Raw genomic sequence first — 22,100 nt, forward strand, 5'->3', positions numbered from 1 at the left:
GACTGGAATCAAATACAAACAAAAAATTCAATTTGCAAACACACAAGATGTTTCATGTTAGCATGGCAATAATGTGGTCAGCAACCACTGTTTCCGAGGGAATAAAGGGCATTGGTTAATTTGATGTGCTGATCAGTTCAGTTTCTACTTGATTTTGAAAGCTTATTTTCCCCTAAGAAAGATAAAGAAGTTGGACCAAAGAAGAATAAGTCCCCTGAAGGAGGTGTTCTAGTTAAAAATTAGCATTGCTAGCAAGAGCTAAGTCTTGCTCAGTGTATATAGAGCTAAGTCGGTACATGTTTGCTTGATCAGAGGGTGTCTTTAGACCTAACTCAGTACTTAACTTTCTCCACAGGAAGCAGCAAGACAGAAATGAAGATCCAGCACCAATAATTCCCAAGAGCTTATTAACCGCTTATTCTTGGCCGGCTACCTTGGTCAGGAGCATTCAGATGTGAGAGCTCTTCCTCTCAGGTGGGAGCTCTAGGGAAAGAGCATGTATGCCATTTCTCTCTCTCTTCTACTCTGACTTACATGTAGGTGACTTTTCCTTTTCTTAGGTTTCTGATGCTAGAGAATAATTAATTCCAGGTGGCTATGCAGCTGAGACAGTAATCATTAAAGTATACTGAAATCTGTCTACAAATTTAAGTAATCTCAGAATCCATTCCCTAATAACCAACAAGTGGGGGTAAACATTAGATCTCTGGTGGGGAACTAAGACCCCACACGCCTTAGAGCAACTAGGCTCCCGTGACACAACTAGAGAATCTGTCTGCTGCAGGGAAAGTTCTTTCACAATTCACAATTTACTCTTAACCTATTAAACCAAAGTTGACTACTCAAGCCACTAAAATCTTTAGAGTATCAATAAATTTACATGATAGTATTTGTCAAAGTTGTCACAAACTGCTGTGCTGCCAAACATCAACTGCTGGATAACTACCAGGAGTTCTAAAGAGATTAATTTCTTCTAGTATTCTGCTTTAGAAAATGATCTAAAGAAATATAAGCAGCAGGTATAAACTAAACATCCCAAAATAAGAAATATGCAAAACTGCAATAAAGACAAACACCAAGAGATGTGTTCTGAGATCTCTGCATAAAGAGTCATAATGTTCTTGCTAATAACAATAACAATAATAATAATAAATAAATATTTACTGCTTAGGTGAACGAATGTTTACAAAGAAGTGAAGCCCAGATGGTCAACAAATTCTAGTAAAGAGTAAGAGATATTGGAGAAAAATATTTTTAAAATTATTGTTGAACATTATATAGTCAGAGGCAGATGGTATAACATAAAAATGGCACAAATAAATGTATCATTTTGAAGTAAATATTTTAAAGTTGGAAATTTGATAATTAAAAAAACTATAAGAAAAATTTTATAACTACAAGTAATGAGAAAAATTGGAAGCAACACAATTTACATGCTAGCTTTGACATAGGAAAATAAAGAGACGTTTTAATTAAAACAGGACTCTTCTCAAAAAAACACTGCAAGTTTTCTATACTAACAGAATTTCTAATATCAGGATAACTCAGAGTATGTGGCTTAATAAATACAATTATAATTTATATGCAAATATTTAAAATAAATATGCTCCTGTATCTAAGATTTAAAAAACAAAAAAACTTCTGGTATTAATTGGGATTCCTGGAATGATCCAACGAGGAACATGGTGTCTTATATAAGAAATTTTCCCTCTGCAAGTAAATGACCTTATATAATGTCCTTTATATCAGATCCTATTAGGAAAATGGTGTCTTCCTTGAGTTACAGCACAAAAATTATTTCATATAAAATTATTTTATATAAATATTTTATATTTATTTTATATAAAAATACTTAACACCCTGAAGGACAAATTAGTTTCTTGGTATAAGATGCTCTGCTTATTAGCAATCCAGGAAGAAACAAGTTCTTTTTATAGAGAGCCAAGCAACCAGGTCTGAAAGAGGAAATTTTGGGTCAGGCATGGTGACATAATAAAATTTATCAGACAGATGGCATCCATTAGGACAAATTGATTCATAGCTCATGTAAAGTTGTAAATAAGCATCATAAAGAATTTTATAAGTAAATTTTTCCTTAAAAAACACCATTCTCTACTTAGACAAGTATAATAGTCATCTTCCAGAACTCATCCATTCCTCAACACTCCTCAGACCATTTTCTAGCTGAAACATAAATCAAATCATGGCATTAACCTCCAATGACTTCCATCATACTTAAGTCCTTATTTCTCTTGATCCAATAGTGTTATCAGCTCTTTCCCTCCTCACTATGAGTACATTAGTCATCTTCTAGGTCCTCTAAAATAGTAAATTTCTTCTTGCTTTAAGGCCTTTGCAGCACTTATTCCCCCTGCCTGAAATGGGTGGCCCTGAGATTTTCACTAACTGGCTCCTTTGGGTGATTCAGGTCTCAACTCAATCATCATCTCATCAAAGGCAATTTCACTTCCTCTAGAACAGCCCTCTGGGCCACTGTCTATTACCTCTTATCACCCTATTTTGCTGTTTTCATAACACCTAAATGCCATGCTTTCTAATTGCTTACTTTGCTTTTTGTCAATGTAAGATTAGCTCCAAGAGAAGAAAGAACTTGTCCATCTTGTTTACCATGGGATCTCTAGGCACACACACAATACCCACAGAGCCATTTAATAAACACAATTGAGTAAATTACTTTATCCAGAATTTTCTCAAACCATAAACCATAGTCTTTGATCTAGAGTATATTCATATAAATTTGTGGCAGGATAGTGTTTGTAAAGTTTTATGAAAAAGATGAAAATGTGCACTTTCCATTGGTATGATAATGTTTTTAAATACTTTGGGTTACACAATTCGGTTTGGAAGTAGGAGCTGAGTTTAGCACCTTCCTGATTTTACAGCTGTGAGAACTGCCCCCCTCCAAAGAAAAACCAAAAACCCTGGAAAAAACTAAAGTCAAAAAAAGTCCACAAAACTGTTTAAATCTCAACGTAACACATAGACTGTTAACAACTGTCATAAACACACAGCATGTACTCAAAGAGCATTGGTTTAATAGATCAGAAGATCTTGATTACAAAACTATAGTTTAGCTGATGTAAATTAGAACTTATACTTTGTTTAATACAACATAGTTTTATTTAACTTTTTATATTAGCTTTGTAAGGAAAGCCTGTCTTTTCTGAGTGAAGGAAATCACTGAATATAGCTCTCTGTTACATTCCACCAGTTATATATATTATCGTCACTGGAGACAATGACCTCAGGTAAAAAAAATGAGCAGCCTTTTTCCACTTTACAGAGCTACAACATAGGGAGGTTATCATCAGATATCATCGACAAACAGCACAATTATATTTCTATTCCTATAGGTATATGAAAATAGCAAGATCAAAATCAAGAAGTGGAACAAAGAAAAAAATCAGGTGTCAGCTTAATAGAAATTATGCAGGTTTAAATTCTATGATCTACAATGATCAAATCTATCTATATTAGCTCCTTTCTAGTGCTCTAAGACTTTTAAAATCATAAAAAAATGTTTAATCTCCTTTTCCATAAATAAAAGTTGTTATCAACACATTTGACAGACAGAAAGTATATTTAGTTTTTATTGCTTTTTCAAATGTATCATCTCAAATGGAAAGCAGGGGTCAGTAGTAACTACATTCTGGTATATCACCAATCTGTCACTGGAATTCAGTTCCATGTCCAGAGAATAAACGACAATAGAATACTGATGAATGGATTAAATCAAACTGATATGGAGTTATGAATAAAGTAATGAGAAAAAATAATTATGACAAACAACATACAGGATTATCCAATACATGTGTTTCAAAATCACAGTATAGTGAGAGATAGTAAGAAGCTATAAGGCTAACTGACTAATCTTAAACTAAAATGTTCAGAACCAAGTTGCATTTCATTATGTGATGTTATCAACATATTTCAGATAGTACTATAGTAAAGGGGTGTCTAAACCTGAATTACTGATGTTCAGATACAAATGTATTATTAACAAAGTAGGACATGTAGAGGCATTAATTACTAAGGCAGTGAAACATAATAAAAATATCACAGGTGCTAAGTTCTCCTTACTGAATGTGTGACCTTGGGCAAATCACTAACCTTCCTGGATTGGTTTCCTCATGTGCAAAAATGAAGGTAATAATGCTGCCTTCAATAATTATAACTCAACCTTACAGTTAGGGCTCAATGAGATACTGAATAAGAATCTTAAAAAGTCTAAAACCTACAAAATTAGTAGTTATATTGTAAGGAGGGAGAAGTTAAATTTACCTTTATATGTTCTAAAACAGCAGTGGCAACATTTGTATGGAGATCAATAAGTCTTTTTTTTTCAAGGAGTTCTGGCAAAGAGCTACAAGTATCAAAAAATTGAAAATTAACTGTTAAATTTTCTAACGAAATGACATAAATTTTAATAAAACTCAAACCTGGGTGTTTCCTCTGAGGAAATAGTAAAACAAGGCCAAAATTACATGTTAAACTATCAACTGAACTTAATCTCTAGCCTTGAACATATACAGTATTTACCACTTTAATACAGTTGAAATGCTTATTTTAAAATAATCTGCCTCCCAAATATCATCATTTTATCATTTCACTTTCTAATTCCAAAATGTGGAGGTTTAGAATAAAATCAGATTAATGGGAAAAATTTACATGTATTTCTAAAACATGAAACTTTCTCTCCTTGATGTTATTTAAAGTACCCAAAAGATACTGCTTAAACTTTATCTGACACGGTAACAGCAGCAATGATAAAATTAACAATAACTCACCTTACCTTATCATCAATACTATCTCAATGACAAAATTATTCCCATTACACAATTCTAACTAGTAAAAGAAATAAATGATCTGCTATATAAAGGATTCATGTTGGTAACTGGCAGAAAACAAGAAAATTCTGTAAAGCAGTGATCCTTCAATAAAAAAATTAAAAAAATAAAGGAGGTAACTCAAGTCAGCTTGACTACAGTAAAAATACAATTTAGTTCTTTGGACTTAGAGGTATATGCTATTACTATTCCCTATCACGAAAAATATTTATCGATTTTTTAACTTCCAATATAAATCATATCAACAGAAAGACTTAAAGAGGATATACTGCTTACTTACCTAACAGCTGATGTTAGCTTAGCAGTATTGTCAGAAAGCATACTTATAGCTCCTTCATCTTCACCTTCTAGTCCCTGGGAAGGAAAAAGAGGTCCCAGTAACTACTCAAAAATCCCAAGCCAAAGCACTGATTTTCATCAATATATTCCTAGGATCACTGATAAACAGTAGTAAGATTTAGGTCACCCAGAATAATAATTCTTCCCCTCTTAAGGAGCAAGCATCTGCATTTTTGACAGTTATAGAAAAGTTCTAGTCACCACCAATCTAATGAATGGTTGGATGACTAAAAAGGAAGCATCTGGCATTTCAGATAAAGAAATAGGTCCAGAGATTTGCCAAAGGTCACTACATATAGTAATAAATAGAGATGAAATTTGAAGTGAGATCAAAGTATAGTAAAATGAGCAGCACTGGAACATAAATAAACTCACATATATTTTTTCAAATCATAAATTTGTATTACTTTTTTTTAATGTTCCCTCTACTCCTCAGAACTTAAGGTTTCTTTTTTAAAAAAATCTTTTATGTAACAATCTTTTGTGAGAACAATTTTTTTTTTGTCATTAAAGCAATGGAAGGTCTTGAATTTTTATAAGGGAAAAAAGTTAACCTCTTTCTCCTTCCAGATGTCCTCCTGCTTCCCTTATATTTCCAAGAAAGCAAACAGAATCTTACCATAATGCTTTTAAGTCGTTTAACCTCATCTTCCTGTGCTCTGTAAGACTCTAGTTCTTGCTGAACTGATTCTGCAACTTCTGGGAATGGACTAAAACAGTTTTGCAGAAGAGGAATTATGAGTATAAGATTAAAAGATTGACTTTTGTGTGAATTTTGAAACATATACAATGAGGATTATTTTAAATATACTTATTTATATTTGCATATATTTTATATACAACATAGGCAGAAAACATTAGGATAAATCAAACTACATTTTCTTGTGATATCTATTTACATTCTAAATACTACTTTAAAATGTATATCATAATACTTATATATATAAACAAATTTAAATTTTATTTCTATTCTTTTCACTAACTGTATCAATTTTTCTTCACCTTTAGCTATTAGAAAAAATAAAAAGATATTTAAGTGACTGAAAAACAAAGGAAGAGAAGCCATAGTACATCAAAGACCAAGTAAGTATTACGACCCACAGTGCCAAAGGGGCCATGTAACTACAAACGTGTATCAAAAAATATTACATATAAGTAACTGTGAAAAAAACCTTTCAAATCTGTAAATTTGATATTTAGAACACCACTGGTAAAAACAGAATGCAGGCCAGTTTTGTTGGTTCAATCCCTGATATCTTCTCAGTATGTACAGCTGCTAAACCCCTCAGTTTAGGAGCAATTTCCATAGACTTCAGATACAACTCATCTGCAATCATTGAGCAATTCAGGTAGAAACTGTCATGCAGTGTTAATCCTGAATGTTATCTAGATGAGTATGTGCTGACCAAGAAATAGTTCCTAACATAAGTATTTTTCATCTACAGCCTTAGGGGAGGCCAGAAGCTTTCTCTCTTTTAAGGAAGAAACGGTCACTTCTCATCAAGCAATAAAATAAAAACTTTTCCCCATTCCTCCATTCTGATACTTGATAACACTTCATTGATGATCAGCAAAGAAATGACAAAATATGAAATGACTGTGAGGAACACAGTCCAGTTTTACATGACAAATGCAGGCCCTAACTGAGATTCAGAGGAGTCTGTTGGCAAAAGATAGCAGTGAGCAGGTAAAATGTTCTGGCTCATCCTTAAAATTTCTAGTACCTTTAGGTCTCAGGGCTGACAGACAATGATCACTGCCTGCATTTACTGAGAGATTACTGTATGCCAAGGGAGTTAAGTGACTTCCCTGTAGCTCAGACAGTAAAGAATCTGCCTGAAGTGCAGAAGACCTGGGTTAGACCCCATGGGTCGGGAAGATCCTCTGGAGAAGGGAATGGCTACCCACTCCAGTCGTCTTGCCTGGAGAATCCCATGGACAGAGGAGCCTGGCGGGCTACAGTCTGAGGGGTCGTAATCAGACAGCACTGAGTGACTACCACCACTACTACTACTACTGCTATATGCCAAATACTATGCTAAGAATCCATCTCTATTGTCTCATTTAATTCTGACCACAGTTTTGTAAGGTAAACACATAGTATTGACAGTTAAGACCAGGGACTTTGGAATCTGCCAGAACTGGTTTTCATTCTGCTTTTACCAATGAAAGCTGGATCATTTGGGGCAAGTTACTTCTTTATATTATGTCAATCTTCACAACAACCTTCTGAAATAGGACAATAGGTAGAATTATCATCCCACATCTTACTGATGAGGAAAATGAAGCCGAGAGAGATTTAGGTCATTTGTTTTAATTCTGTGCTGTCTCCCAGTGTCTGTGCCTGTATTACTATCATTGCATGATATTCAAAGTGGGGGCTATTTCTGCCTAACAAAAAATTAAAGTTCATATTATTCAAAGTTCATGCTCTTAGACTGTTCCTAAACATATGGTCTAAGGAAAATATTCAAAATTTCCATATGTGAATAAAATTGTTTTCGTTTAAGCTTTTGTTTGTCTATGAGGGAATGTGAACTTTAAAGTTAACTTTAAAATATCTTGCATCCTTGATAAATAATGTAAATTCTTATACTTTACTATTCTAAAAGGAAATGTAGACAATGGGATTTCAAAGAGAAGAAAACCATATAAAATAAGGAAAATTACAACAGTACCCAAAACTGCATTAGTCAGAGAGAGGGAAAGACAGTAACTTTTCACTGTAGACACACTGAAACTATTTGTTATAGCAGTATGATTTCCAGTGTTAATAAATTAAAAAAAAAAAAGAGAGAGAGAGAGAAAGGTATAAATAAAAAGAAATAAAACATAAAAAAAAGCCCAATCATGTTGAACCAAGTCTACATCCTACTTCTCTTTAAACATAAGTAAGACCAAAAAGAAAGCAATATCAAGGACACAGATATATAGAGATGGATAGACAGATGCTACTATATATACCGTAGCAGTTGAAACAGCCCAAATTATAATAAATAACATTGTACTTCCATAATTGTTGATGAGCAACATTCTTTTTCTCTCAGAGGAATGATTTTTCTGTTTGTTTACAAAGATTCCTCTAGCCATAATACCACTGGTAATTTACACAGCAGTTACTGAGCTCATGAACTACCCTCAATTAAAGGATCATAGCAACACATGGGATATGAATACCTGCCTATAATAAATTAAATGGCAAATTGCTACAATTTTTTCACCTATTATTCCTAATGTACTTTGAATAAAACTGGTTTTCAGGTTTAAGTATTTTCTTCACAGATAGCTAAAACTGGGTTTGTCCGAAGGCAAGCATGGAACAAAAAGGGTAGATCACACCTTGATGTTTCCCGATCACCAAAACCAATCTTAATAAAAGGCAGAAATAGTGCTACAGAGGGTCAATTGGAACAGAAATGAAATTTAGAAAGACTACGTATAAAGTCTATAAAATCATATGGAATGGACATATTTTAAAGGGAAGTGCAAAAACAACATAAGAACTAGGAAAGTAAGCAATAAAGACACAGCTCCTTAGACTAATTTACAGTTCTTATTCATTGCGTAGATGAACCATTATGACTGGTTTTGACTTTTTTTTAATCAAATTAATTAAGTCAGGTGACATTTTTGCATTTTTTTAGGGATTGAATTTCTTACTTATCAATGTTATTCTTATTTACCTTCCTTTATGTTTCTGCCAAAATTTATCAACTGGAGTTAAATCATAAGACTTCTTGTTTTTTCTCTTTGGTCTAGCACCAGCTGGAGAATTCTCCATTCCTGAAGACTCTTCCAAGTTAACTCTGTTCAAGTGGAAATCCTAGGAAAGAGTAATCCTGTTTTAAGTAACAGTTTTCTAAGTTTAAGAACATTTCCTACAACAATAAAAATAACACAGATTATTGCTGCCTTATCTACTATTTCCAAGGACAAAATACAGATTCTGAAATTTAAAAGACCTTCTTCCAATGTTTTACTACATAAAGGTACTTTTAATTGTTTATGTATTTTAATTAAGCAGTAGATGTATATGATTACAATTCAAAAAATACATAAAACCATGTTAAGGTTCTTGTGTATCCTACTAGTAAAATATTTTTGCAAATGTCAGTAAACAAATATCCCTTAAGTTGTAAAGAATGAGATTATATTATATATACTTAGTATTTCACTTTTCTCAATTAATACTGTATTTAGAGCTCTTCTCTGAATATATACATCTATCTTATTTTTATCATGTCTACATAGTAGTTGAATATTTGACTCTATTTATTTGATCCGGTCTCTTGATGCTTAATTGTTTCCAACAACAAACATAATCTTAAATATAATTTTTAAACTCTTACAGGATATTAATAGCCTGATCTGTTACTTGATGAACTGCATTAAAAAAAAATTATAACAGAAGTTCCAATAATAGCATTCCCTTTCACATAAATTCTAAGAGCCAGTCAGACTAGTGGTTGCTAAGCTTTCCTGTGTAGACATAATTTTACTTACTTGAGGTTTGATTCCCTGCCCCCTTCTCAAAAAACAAACATACAAAATTAATGAAGTTATCTGTTTAGTTCCTTCATGTAACAGCAATGTTTTATGGTTCAACTCTATTCTGAGGAACAGTGAACTAGGGAAAACATGGACATCAATAAGTGAGTAAATGAATGATAAGCAAAAGAATTCATATGGAGAAATTATCTACCATGGCTGTGATAAAATCATCTTAATTCTAAGATATGTGCTCAATGATTAAGCTTCTAGGTCTTAGCAAATTGACTGTAGTCAATACAATTTAATTTCCTATTGATAGAAAAAGATCATTAATACTGTGTTTATATCCTTAGACCATACCTTATAACTTTCATGAATAAATTTGTTATAGTAGCTTACTTCCTAGCCATTTTCCCCATTACATAAAAAACCAGTGTGTGAAATATGTAGACGTCTAACTGCTGGTAGAGTAAGTAATAAGTCTGTTGACAAAGAAGAGTATACTATATTGTTAGTATTATGCCTTTCCTATAGACTCTTTAAATTATCATAGGATAAACATAACCCTATTTAATTCCTTTTCTCAATCCATATATTAACCTCACCTTTGCACAACAAATCATCCATATAGGAAAAAGCACAATAAATAGATGTTAACAGCCACATCTGAGAAGATCCTTTGTTTTTAAAAGTTATGTAACAAAACAAAGATAATGAAGAAGAGAAACATTTCTGAAGAGCTAAGCTTTATGAACTAGAATTTATAGTGAAGTACTATTTCCATGGGGATGACACGGTACATTCAAAATCAAAGTAGTCTGTTAGCAAAATTAGTGCTCTAAAAATAGGAGAGCATATTATTACATTAAAGTATTGATGGAATACTTAAAACACAAAATGCTAAAAGAATAAAAGAAGTTAAGAGTTTTGAGAAATAATAGTGGCAGAACATTCCCACTGTTTGCAATAATAGCCAGGCAAATAAGGAAAAGTAATTTTAGCCTTAAAAATTGGGAAATCAGAATATTCTGTGCTGTACTCAATCATGTTAAAGAAACTGAACATTTATACACAAATAAAAGACAACAGAATTAGTTTTAACATGGCAGAGTCTAATCTATTTCTACTGATATTCATATTTTCCTGACTTAGAAGACTGGACAATGGTATGCAAAACCAGCAGACAGAAAGAAATCTCATTGGGGAAAAAAAAGCAAAAAAAGAAATTCCACTGGGAAGTGCTAAAAACACAGGTAAGTATTCAGTAGTCTTCTTTTTCTTACACAAGCTAAAGCAGTCCAAGAGAAACAGACAGAGCCAATATTAAAACATTACATTTGGGTAATATATGTAACACCTATTTATGAAGAGCTGAGAATTATATCCACATAAGAAGAAAAGCCAAGCAAAGTAAAAGGAACTTTTATTTTGGCGAGGAATTAAGTGTCTAGATCTATCAGTTTATAGGAAATACTGGAGAAAAGAGAAATAAAGTCAAATTTTACCCCACAAAGATACAATCAGCCAAATGCAGAAATGTCATGAAGCTTAAGAAAATGAGTAGGGGGGCAGTCCTAAGATGGCGGAGGAATAGGACGGGGAGACCACTTTCTTCCCCACAAATTCATCGAAAGAACATTTGAACGCTGAGCAAATTCCACAAAACAACTTCTGAATGCTGGCAGAGGACATCAGGCACCCAGAAAGGCAGCCCATTGTCTTCGAAAGGAGACGGAGAAGTCTTGAGGCTACTGTAAGAATAATACTGAAAACCAAAGGCAGGAGGCTTAAGTCCAAAACCTGTGAACACCAGAGAACTCCTGACACCAGGGAACGTTAATCGAAAGGAGCTCATCAAAAGCCTCCATACCTATACTGAAACCAAGCACGACCCAAGGGCGAACAAGTTCCAGAGCAAGACATACCACGAAAATTCTCCAGCAACACAGGAACATAGCCCTGAGCTTCAATATACAGGCTGCCCAAAGTCACACCAAACCCACAGACATCTCAAAACTCACTACTGGACACTTCACTGCACCCCAGAGAGAAGAAATCCAGCTCCACCCAACAGAACACTGACACAAGCTTCCCTAACCAGGAAATCTTGACAAGCCACCCATCCAACTCCACCCACAGCAAGGAACCTCCACAATAAAGAGGAAACACAAACTGCCACAGCACAGAAAGGCCACCTCAAACACAGCAATCTAAACAAGGTGAAAAGACCGAGAAATACTCAGCAGGTAAAGGAACAGGATAAATGCCCACCAAACCAAACAAAAGAGGAAGAGATAGGGAATCTACCTGATAAAGAATTCCAAATAATGATAGTGAAAACGATCCAAAATCTTGAAAACAAAATGGAGTTATAGATAAATAGCCTGGAGACAAGGATTTGGAAGATGCAAGAAAGGTTTAACAGGGACCTAGAAGAAATAAAAAAGAGTCAATATATAATGAATAATGTAATAAATGAGATTGAAAACACTCTGGAGGGAACCAACAGTAGAATAATGGAGGCAGAAGATACGATAAGTGAGGTGTAAGATAGAAGGGTGGAAATAAATGAAGCAGAGAGGAAAAAAGAAAAAGAATTAAAAGAAATGAGGGCAATCTCAGAGACCTCTGGGACAATGTTAAACACCCCAACATTCGAATCATAGGAATCCCAGAAGAAGACAAAAAGAAAGACCATGGGAAAATACTTGAGGAGATAATAGTTGAAAACTTCCCTAAAATGGGGAAGGAAATTGTCACCCAAGTCCAAGAAACCCAGAGAGTCCTAAACAGGATAAATCCAAGGCAAAACACCCCAAGACACATATTAATCAAATTAGCAAAGATCAAACACAAAGAACAAATATTAAAAGCAGCATGGGAAAAACAACAAATAATATACAAGGGGATTCCCATAAGGATAACAGCTGATCTTTCAATAGAAACTCTTCAGGCCAGAAGGGAATGGGAGGACATACTTAAAGTAATGAAAGAGAAAAAGCTACAGACCAGATTACTGTACCCAGCAAGGATCTCATTCAAATATGAAGGAGAAATCAAAAGCTTTACAGACAAGCAAAAGCTGAGAGAATTCAGCACCACCAAACCAGCTCTCCAACAAATGCTAAAGGATCATCTCTAGACACAGAAAGAGTGTATAAACTCGAACCCAAAACAACAAAGTAAACGGCAACGGGATCATACTTATAAATAATTACCTTAAATGTAAATGGGTTGGATGCCCCAACCAAAAAACAATGACTGACTGAATGAATACAAAAACAAGACCCCTATATAAGTTGTCTATAAGAGACCCACCTCAAAACAAGGGACACATACAAACTGAAAGTGAAGGGCTGGAAAAAGATATTCCATGCAAATAGAGACCAAAAGAGAGCAGGAGTAGCAATACTCATATCAGATAAAATAGACTTTAAAATAAAGCCTGTGAAAAGAGACAAAGAAGGACACTACATAATGATCAAAGGATCAATCCGAGAAGATATAACAATTATAAACATATATGCACCCAACATAGGAGCACCGCAATATGTAAGACAAATGCTAACAAGTATGAAAGGGGAAATTATCAATAACACAATAATAGTGGGAAACTTTAATATCCTACTCACACCTATGGATGGATCAACTAAACAGAAAATTAACAAGGAAACACAAACTTTAAATGATACAATAGACCAGTTAGACCTAATGGATATCTATAGGACATTTCACCCCAAAACAATGAATTTCACCTTTTCCTCAAGTGTACATGGAACCTTCTCCAGGATAGATCACATCTTGGGCCATAAATCTAGCCTTGGTAAATTCAAAAAAATTGAAACTATTCCAAGCATCTTTTCTGACCACAATGCAGTAAGATTAGATGTCAATTACAAGGGAAAAACTATTAAAAATTCCAAATGGAGGCTGACAACACGCTGCTGAATAACCAACAAATCACAGAAGAAATCAAAAAAGAAATCAAAACATGCATAGAAACGAATGAAAATGAAAACACAACAACTCAAAACCTATGTGACACTGTAAAAGCAGTACAAAGGGGAAGGTTCATAGCAATTCAGGCTTACCTCAAGAAACAAGAAAAAAGTCAAATAAATAACCTAACTCTACACCTAAAGCAACTAGAAAAGGAAGAAATGAACAACTCCAGGGTTAGTAGAAGGAAAGAAATCTTAAAAATTAGGGCAGAAATAAATGCAAAAGAAACAAAAGAGACCATAGCAAAAATCAACAAAGCCAAAAGCTGGTTCTTTGAGAAGATAAATGAAATTGACAAACCATTAGCCAGACTCATCAAGAAAAAAGAGGGAGAAGAATCAAATCAACAAAATTAGAAATGAAAATGGAGAAATCACAACAGACAACACAGAAATACGAAGGATCATAAGAGACTACTATTAGCGACTATATGTCAATAAAATGGACAACTTGGAAAGAAATGGACAAATTCTCAGAAAAGTACAAGTTTCCAAAACTGAACCAGGGAGAAGTAGAAAATCTTAACAGACCCATCACAAGCACAGAAACCAAAACTGTAATCAGGAATCTTCCAGCAAACAAAAGCTCAGGACCAGACGGCTTCACAGCTGAATTCTACCAAAAATTTAGAGAAGAGCTAACATCTATCCTACTCAAACTCTTCCAGAAAATTGCAGAGGAAGGTAAACTTCCAAAGTCATTCTATGAGGCCACCATCACCCTAATACCAAAACCAGACAAAGATGCCACAAAAAAAGAAAACTACAGGCCAATATCACTGATGAACATAGATGCAAAAACCCTTAACAGGATTCTAGCAAACAGAATCCACCAACATATTAAAAGATCATACATCATGACCAAGTGGGCTTTATCCCAGGGATGCAAGGATTCTTCAATATTTGCAAATCAATCAACATAATACACCACATTAACAAACTGAAAGATAAAAACCATATGATTATCTCAATAGATGCAGAGAAAGCCTTTGACAAAATTCAACAACCATTTATGATAAAAACCCTCCAGAAAGCAGGAATAGAAGGAACATACCTCAACATAATAAAAGTTATATATGACAAACCCACAGCAAACATTATCTTCAATGGTGAACAACTGAAAGCATTTCCCCTAAAGTTGGGAACAAGACAAGGGTGCCCACTCTCACCACTACTACTCAACACAGTTTTGGAAGTTTTGGCCACAGCAATCAGAGCAGAAAAAGAAATAAAAGGAATCCAGATTGGAAAAGAAGAAGTAAAACTCTCACTATTTGCAGATGACATGATCCTCTACATAGAAAACCCTAAAGACTCCACCAGAAAATTACTAGAGCTAATCAATGAACATAGTAAAGTTGAAGGATATAAAATCAACACTCAGAAATCCCTTGCATTCCTATACACTAACAATGAGAAAACAGAAAGAGAAATTAAGGAAACAATTTCGTTCACCATTGCAACAAAAAGAATAAAATACTTAGGAATATATCTACCTAAAGAAACAAAAGACCTATATATAGAAAACTATAAAACACTGGTGAAAGAAATCAAAGAGGACACAAATAGATGGAGAAATATACCATGTACATGGATTAGAAGAATCAATGTAGTGAAAATGAGTATACTACCCAAAGCAATCTATAGATTCAATGCAATCCCTATCAAGCTACCAATGGTATTTCTCAGAGAACTAGAACAAATAATTTCACAATCTGTATGGAAATACAAAAAACCTTGAATAGCCAAAGCAATCTTGAGAAAGAAGAATGGAACTGGAGGAATCAGTCTCCCTGACTTCAGGCTCTACTACAAAGCCACAGTCATCAAGACAGTATGGTACTGGCACAAAGACAGAAATATAGATCAATGGAACAAAATAAAAGCCCAGAGATAAACCCATGCACCTATGGACACCTTATCTTTGACAAAGGAGGCAAGAATATACAGTGTAGAAAAGACAATCTCTTTAACAAGTGGTGCTGGGAAAACTGGTCAACCACTTGTAAAAGAATGAAACTAGATCACTTTCTAACACCATACACAAAAATAAACTCAAAATGGATTAAAGATCTAAACATAAGACCAGAAACTATAAAACTCCTAGAAGAAAACAGACAAAACACTCTCCGACATAAATCACAGCAGGATCCTCTATGATCCACCTCCCAGAGTATTGGAAATAAAAGCAAAAATAAACAAATGGGACCTAATTAAACTTAAAAGCTTTTGCACAATAAAGGAAACTATAAGCAAGGTGAAAAGACAGCCTTCAGAATGGGAGAAAATCATAGCAAAAGAAGCAACTGACAAAGAATTAATCTCAAAAACATACAAGCAACTCCTGCAGCTCAATTCCAGAAAAATAAACGACCCAGTAAAAAATGGGCCAAAGAACGCAACAGACATTTCTCCAAAGAAGACATACAGATGGCTAACACACACATAAAAAGATGTTCAACATCACTCATTATCAGAGAAATGCAAATCAAGACCACAATGAGGTACCATTTCACACCAGTCAGAACGGCTGCTATCCAAAAGTCTACAAGCAATAAATGCTGGAGAGGGTGTGGAGAAAAGGGAGCGCTCTTACACTGTTGGTGGGAATGCAAACGAGTACAGCCACTAAGGAGAACAGTGTGGAGATTCCTTAAAAAACTGGAAATAGAACTGCCATATGATCCAGCAATCCCACTACTGGGAATACACACTGAGGAAACCAGAACTGAAAGAGACACGTGTACCCCAATGTTCACTGCAGCACTGTTTATAATAGCCAGGATGTGGAAGCAACCTAGATGTCCCTCAGCAGACAAATGGGTAAGAAAGCTGTGGTACATATACACAATGGAATATTACTCAGCCATTAAAAAGAATACATTTGAATCAGTTCTAGTGAGGTGGATGAAACTGGAGCCTATTATACAGAGTGAAGTAAGCCAGAAAGAAAAACAACAATACAGTAGACTAATGCATATATATAGAATTTAGAAAGATGGTAACAATAACCCTGTATGTGAGACAGCAAAAGAGACACAGATGTATAGAAGAGTCTTTTGGACTCTGTGGGAGAGGTGAGGGGGGGATGATTTGGGAGAATGGCATTGAAACATGTATATTATCATATGTGAAACAAATCACCAGTCCAGGTTCAATGCATGATACAGAGTGTTCAGGCCTGATGCACTGGGATGACTCAGAGGGATGGGATGGGGTGGGGGGCGGTTCAGGATGGGGAACACATGTACATCTGTGGCAGATTCATGTCAATGTATGGCAAAACCACTAAAATACTGTAATTAGCCTCCAATTGAAATAAATAAATTTATATTAAAAAAAGAAAATGAGTGATCGTAAAATGTTTTTCTAATACCCTTTTATTATATATTAACTTGGAAATGTCGACGTTCACTCTTGCCATCTTGTTTGACCACTTCCAATTTCCCTTGATTCATGGACCTGACATTCCAGGTTCCTATGTAATATTGTTCTTTATTGCATCGGACCTTGCTTCTATTACCAGTCACATCCACAGCTGGGTATTGTTTTTGCTTTGGCTCCATCCCTTCATTCTTTCTGGAGTTATTTCTCCACTGATCTCCAGTAGCGTGTTGGGCACCTACTGACCTGGGGAGTTCCTCTTTCAGTATCCTATCATTTTGCCTTTTCACACTGTTCATGGGGTTCTCAAGGCAGGAATAGTGAAAAGGCAGAGGAACCAGAGATCAAATTGCCAACATCCGCTGAATCATGGAAAAAGCAAGAGAGTTCCAGAAAAACATCTATTTCTGCTTTAATGACTATGCCAAAGCCTTTGACTATGTGGGTCACAAGAAACTGTGGAAAATTCTGAAAGAGATGGGAATACCAGACCACCTGACCTGCCTCTTGAGAAATCTGTATGCAGGTCAGGAAGCAACAGTTAGAACTGGACATGGAATAACAGACTGGTTCCAAATAGGAAAAGGAGTATGTCAAGGCTGTATATTGTCACCCTGCTTATTTAACCTCTATGAAGAGTACATCATGAGAAATGCTGGACTGGAAGAAACACAAGCTGGAGTCAAGATTGCCGGGAGAAATATCAATAATCTCAGATATGCAGATGACACCACCCTTATGGAAGAAAGTGAAGAGGAACTAAAAAGCCTCTTGATGAAAGTGAAAGTAGAGAGTGAAAAAGTTGGCTTAAAGCTCAACATTCAGAAAACGAAGATCATGGCATCCAGTCCCATCACTTCATGGGAAATAGATGGGGAAACAGTGGAAACAGTGTCAGACTTTATTTTGGGGGGCTCCAAAATCTCTGCAGATGGTGACTGCAGCCATGAAATTAAAAGACGCTTACTCCTTGGAAGAAAAGTTATGACCAACCTAGATAGCATATTCAAAAGCAGAGACATTACTTTGCCGACTAAGGTCCGTCTAGTCAAGGCTATGGTTTTTCCTGTGGTCATGTATGGATGTGAGAGTTGGACTGTGAAGAAAGCTGGGCGCCGAAGAATTGATAATTTTGTACTGTGGTGTTGGAGAAGACTCTTGAGAGTCCCTTGGACTGCAAGGAGATCCAACCAGTCCATTCTGAAGGAGATCAACCCTGGGATTTCTTTGGAAGGAATGATGCTAAAGCTGAAACTCCAGTACTTTGGACACCTCATGTGAAGAGTTGACTCATTGGAAAAGACTCTGATGCTGTGAGGGATTGGGGGCAGGAGGAGAAGGGGACGACAGAGGATGAGATGGCTGGATGGCATCACTGACTCAATGGACGCGAGTCTGAGTGAACTCCGGGAGATGGTGATGGACAGGGAGGCCTGGCGTGCTGCGATTCATGGGGTCGCAAAGTCGGACACGACTGAGTAACTGAACTGACTGAACTTGGAAATGACTTCCTTTTCTTGAGTGGTACGAACAAAATGAACTTTATTAAAGTCCTTATGTATATCAGTATAAATTCTGATCTAATGAGTCAGTAGTGGAGGGCCAAAGGTTCAAAAAAAGGGCACCCAAGATTTCAAAAAAAACGAAGACCAACTAAAGACAAGACACTGTGGTGAAATGATGCCCATTACATTTGCCTAAAATACTCACTGCAGTTCAACAATGAAAACCACTGTCACTGCAACCAAGACATAATAAAAAGGAATCACGACTTGCTAATTACTTATTTTGTTTTTTATATCCTGATAAAGGAAAGGCGCACTGCCAAGTTTTTCATCAGAAGAGTGTCTTTCCCATATTAAATGACAACAATTTTCCTCTGACACACAGAGAAGCTATGTGAATTTTCACAGTAGTTTCCAGGGTCCAATACATAAATATTACCAATGTTCTGGATTTTCAGGCAAAAATATTTAATATAAAAAGCAATTTCCAATTTCAAGGTAAACCTGAAATTCTCATCTAGAACTCTTGCTCCATCTTGTGGAGGTAGAGGGTATAACTATTAAGGAGTTAAAGCTTGGCGGAAACTTCATAAGCTGTGGTTTTTAACAATCATCAACAATAACAAAAGCCTTGGTTACAACTGGCTGTGCTATCTCAGTTATAGTTTTTTCACATCTACAAACTGTATTAAAATTAACGAACAGGATTAAGTCAATGTAAGTTGTATAGGTTATTATAAATGATTTTTTTCAAAGAATATTTTCGTAAGACCATTTGTGTTATGAGAAAAGATGCCTTAAAGGGTAATACGGAATCTGAGAACCTAGCCTCAGAAAGAAAGTTAACTAGGGATGTGTACTTCTCTATTATTTATAACACAAAATAAAAAGACCAATAACTCAAATATCTGCAGGAATATATTTTATTGGAATGGGCTGCATGAAGGTTATTTACAACCCATCTATTCTAACCTCCACATAGGCAGGGATCATGCCCGCTTGGTTTTCCTTAAATCCCAGTGACCAGCACAGTGTCTGGTACAGAGGAGGCACATAGTATTTGTTGAACTGAATTGATTGGAAATACATGGTTTCCAACTTTTTATTCTGTGAAGATCAGAACAAACCCCCAAGGCCCTATCGTATACTTCTACCATCTTATATTTTTAAAGTATATTTTAACCTCAAAGAGTAGAAAATAAAAATTATTAACAGTATATTCTACCTCATAAGGATTACAAGGGTAATACAATGTAAAGCATTAAAGAAAACTAGTATAAAGCTCAGTCAGAAAAACTCATTTCATATTCCTTATTATTCGCATTTCACTCTAGAACAGCAAAAAAATCTCACAACCAGTATACACCTTGCCTAGTTTGGGGGAATGTCTGCTGTAACTTGTGTTTCTCAAGTTTTCTACTGACAGTGGAGACTCAGCTTCTTCCTTTATACTGCAATTACCTCTACATACATTTTATTTCCTTCACTCAGAGCAGCACATACTTTCATTTCCTCCAGGAACGCTTCAAGTTCAGGTATTAGAAAGGATCCCAGTATCTCAATACTCTATATAGCCTCCCCACACCAGTGGCAGGAGTGAATATGTGACCTCTGAACTATATGCTCTAAGACCCTTGCTCCCACCAAACAGTCAGGGTCCCACCAATTAAAGCTAATTTGAGACTATCGAAATTACCTCATCATGTCCATCAATCCATTTGGGTCTTTATATTATCCCCTTCCAGATCCCATCTCTCATTCTTACTGGATTCCTGAAACCATTCTGTCTACCCTCTAGGACTTGTACCCAGACATCAGCAAAGTCTCCTATTCTGAACATATATTCTTAACGTCCATTGTACTTTCTTGCTCTAGTTGAACTACAACTGGCAATCCCCTGTAGCCTTCTCAGATAGCAATCACCTTCTTTTTTACTTGTCACACGTCTCATACTACTGGACTTAGGATCAGGCTGGGTGTCTTCCTTGTTACTCCCAGACTCTTCACTTGTCCTCTTCCCTAAAACAACTCCAGCTCTGAAGCCCCCATCATCAGCCTGTAACAGTAGTTCTTAAGAAACAATTCTGCCCTTCTTTGGCCTCTGGGTATATGTGACAATGGTTGTCAGAACTAAGGGCTGCTATTGGTATCTAGAGGGTAGAGGTCAGGGATGCTGCTAAACGTCCTACAAAGCATACGAAGCCCCCTACAACAAAGAAGTATCAGGCCCCAAATGTCAATAAATGTCAACACTAGGCAACTCTGGTCTGTAGTTGTTCTGGTCACTAATGGCCTCCTTCAGACCTATAGGACACTCTTATCTCTACAATCAGCTTTTCTATCAATCACCAATGGGGAATACATAAACATGCTGTGCTGCTGCTGCTGCTAAGTCACTTCAGTCGTGTCCGACTCTGTGCGACCCCATAGACAGCAGCCCACCAGGCTCCCCCGTCCCTGGGATTCTCCAGGCAGCACAACGGAGTGGGTTGCCATTTCCTTCTCCAATGAATGAAAGTGAAAAGTGAAAGTGAAGTCACTCAGTTGTGTCCCACTCTTGGCGACCCCATGGACTGCAGCCTACCAGGCTCCTCTGTCCATGGGATTTTCTAGGCAAGAGTACTGGAGTGGGGTGCCATTGCATTCTCCAAACATGCTGTACTACTTCTCATTTAAAAATCTTTCTGGGGGGGGGCTTTCCTGATGACTCCTTGGTAAAGAATACTCCTGCTAATGCAGGAAATACAAGTTCAGTCTCGGGTCTGAGAAGATCACACAAGCCATGGAACAACTATGCTGGAGCACCACAACTGTTGAGCCTCTGCTCCGGAGGCAGGAACAGCAACTACTGGAGTCCTTGAGCCACAACTCCTGATGCCCACATGCCTCAGAGCCCAGGCCCAGCAACAAGAGGCCCATGCACCACAACCAGAGAGTAGCCCCTACTTGTTAAAACTAAAGAAAAGATGCAACAATGAAGACCTAGCACAGCCAAAATATATAAATAGATAAAATCATTAAAATCCTATTCACCACTCCCATCTCTAGATGTTGAAAAGCCTCAGAGATCAGTTCTTAGACCCCTTCGCTCTTCTCTATCTATATTCATTCCCTTGGTGATCCCATCTTATCTCCTGGTTTTAAATGCCACTTATATATGAACTACTTCTAAATTTATTTCTCTAGACGTTTCTCCTTAACTTCAGACTCCTATACTGAAGTATAGCTAATATCAACTCCCTACCTAATGATATTAGCTATACTTCAGTATTTTAATAAGTATCTCACATTTAATATGTCCAAAACTCAACCTCTGATCTTCCCCCCAAAACTGCTTCTTCCACATCTTTCCCATCTCAATAGTGTTCATTCACAATGACCAAAACTTTGGCATCATCTTTGGCTCTTCTCTCTTACATCTTGCATACAATTCATCAGTCAATTCTATTACTCTACATTTAAGAGTGATCAATGCAAAGAAATAGAGGAAAACAATAGAATGGGAAAGTCTA

At 35.9% G+C, this 22,100-nt stretch overlaps 1 protein-coding gene across 3 annotated transcripts in view; it reads right to left on the reverse strand.

Annotated features, from left to right (window-relative positions):
* Window positions 1–22,100, reverse strand: part of SCFD1 (sec1 family domain containing 1) — a 119,752-nt gene that overhangs the window by 56,937 nt on the left and 40,715 nt on the right. For all 3 annotated transcript variants that reach the window (XM_040257180.1, XM_040257179.1, XM_040257182.1), the window contains exons 11-14: window positions 8,891–9,030; window positions 5,827–5,917; window positions 5,149–5,222; window positions 4,303–4,384 (exon numbers count right to left, since the gene is read on the reverse strand). In XM_040257180.1, coding sequence (XP_040113114.1) covers window positions 4,303–4,384; window positions 5,149–5,222; window positions 5,827–5,917; window positions 8,891–9,030 — 387 coding nt within the window. The remainder of the gene's footprint in view (window positions 1–4,302; window positions 4,385–5,148; window positions 5,223–5,826; window positions 5,918–8,890; window positions 9,031–22,100) is intronic.

Source organism: Oryx dammah, unplaced genomic scaffold, assembly GCF_014754425.2.
Source record: "Oryx dammah isolate SB20612 unplaced genomic scaffold, SCBI_Odam_1.1 HiC_scaffold_16, whole genome shotgun sequence".
NCBI lineage: Eukaryota > Metazoa > Chordata > Mammalia > Artiodactyla > Bovidae > Oryx > Oryx dammah.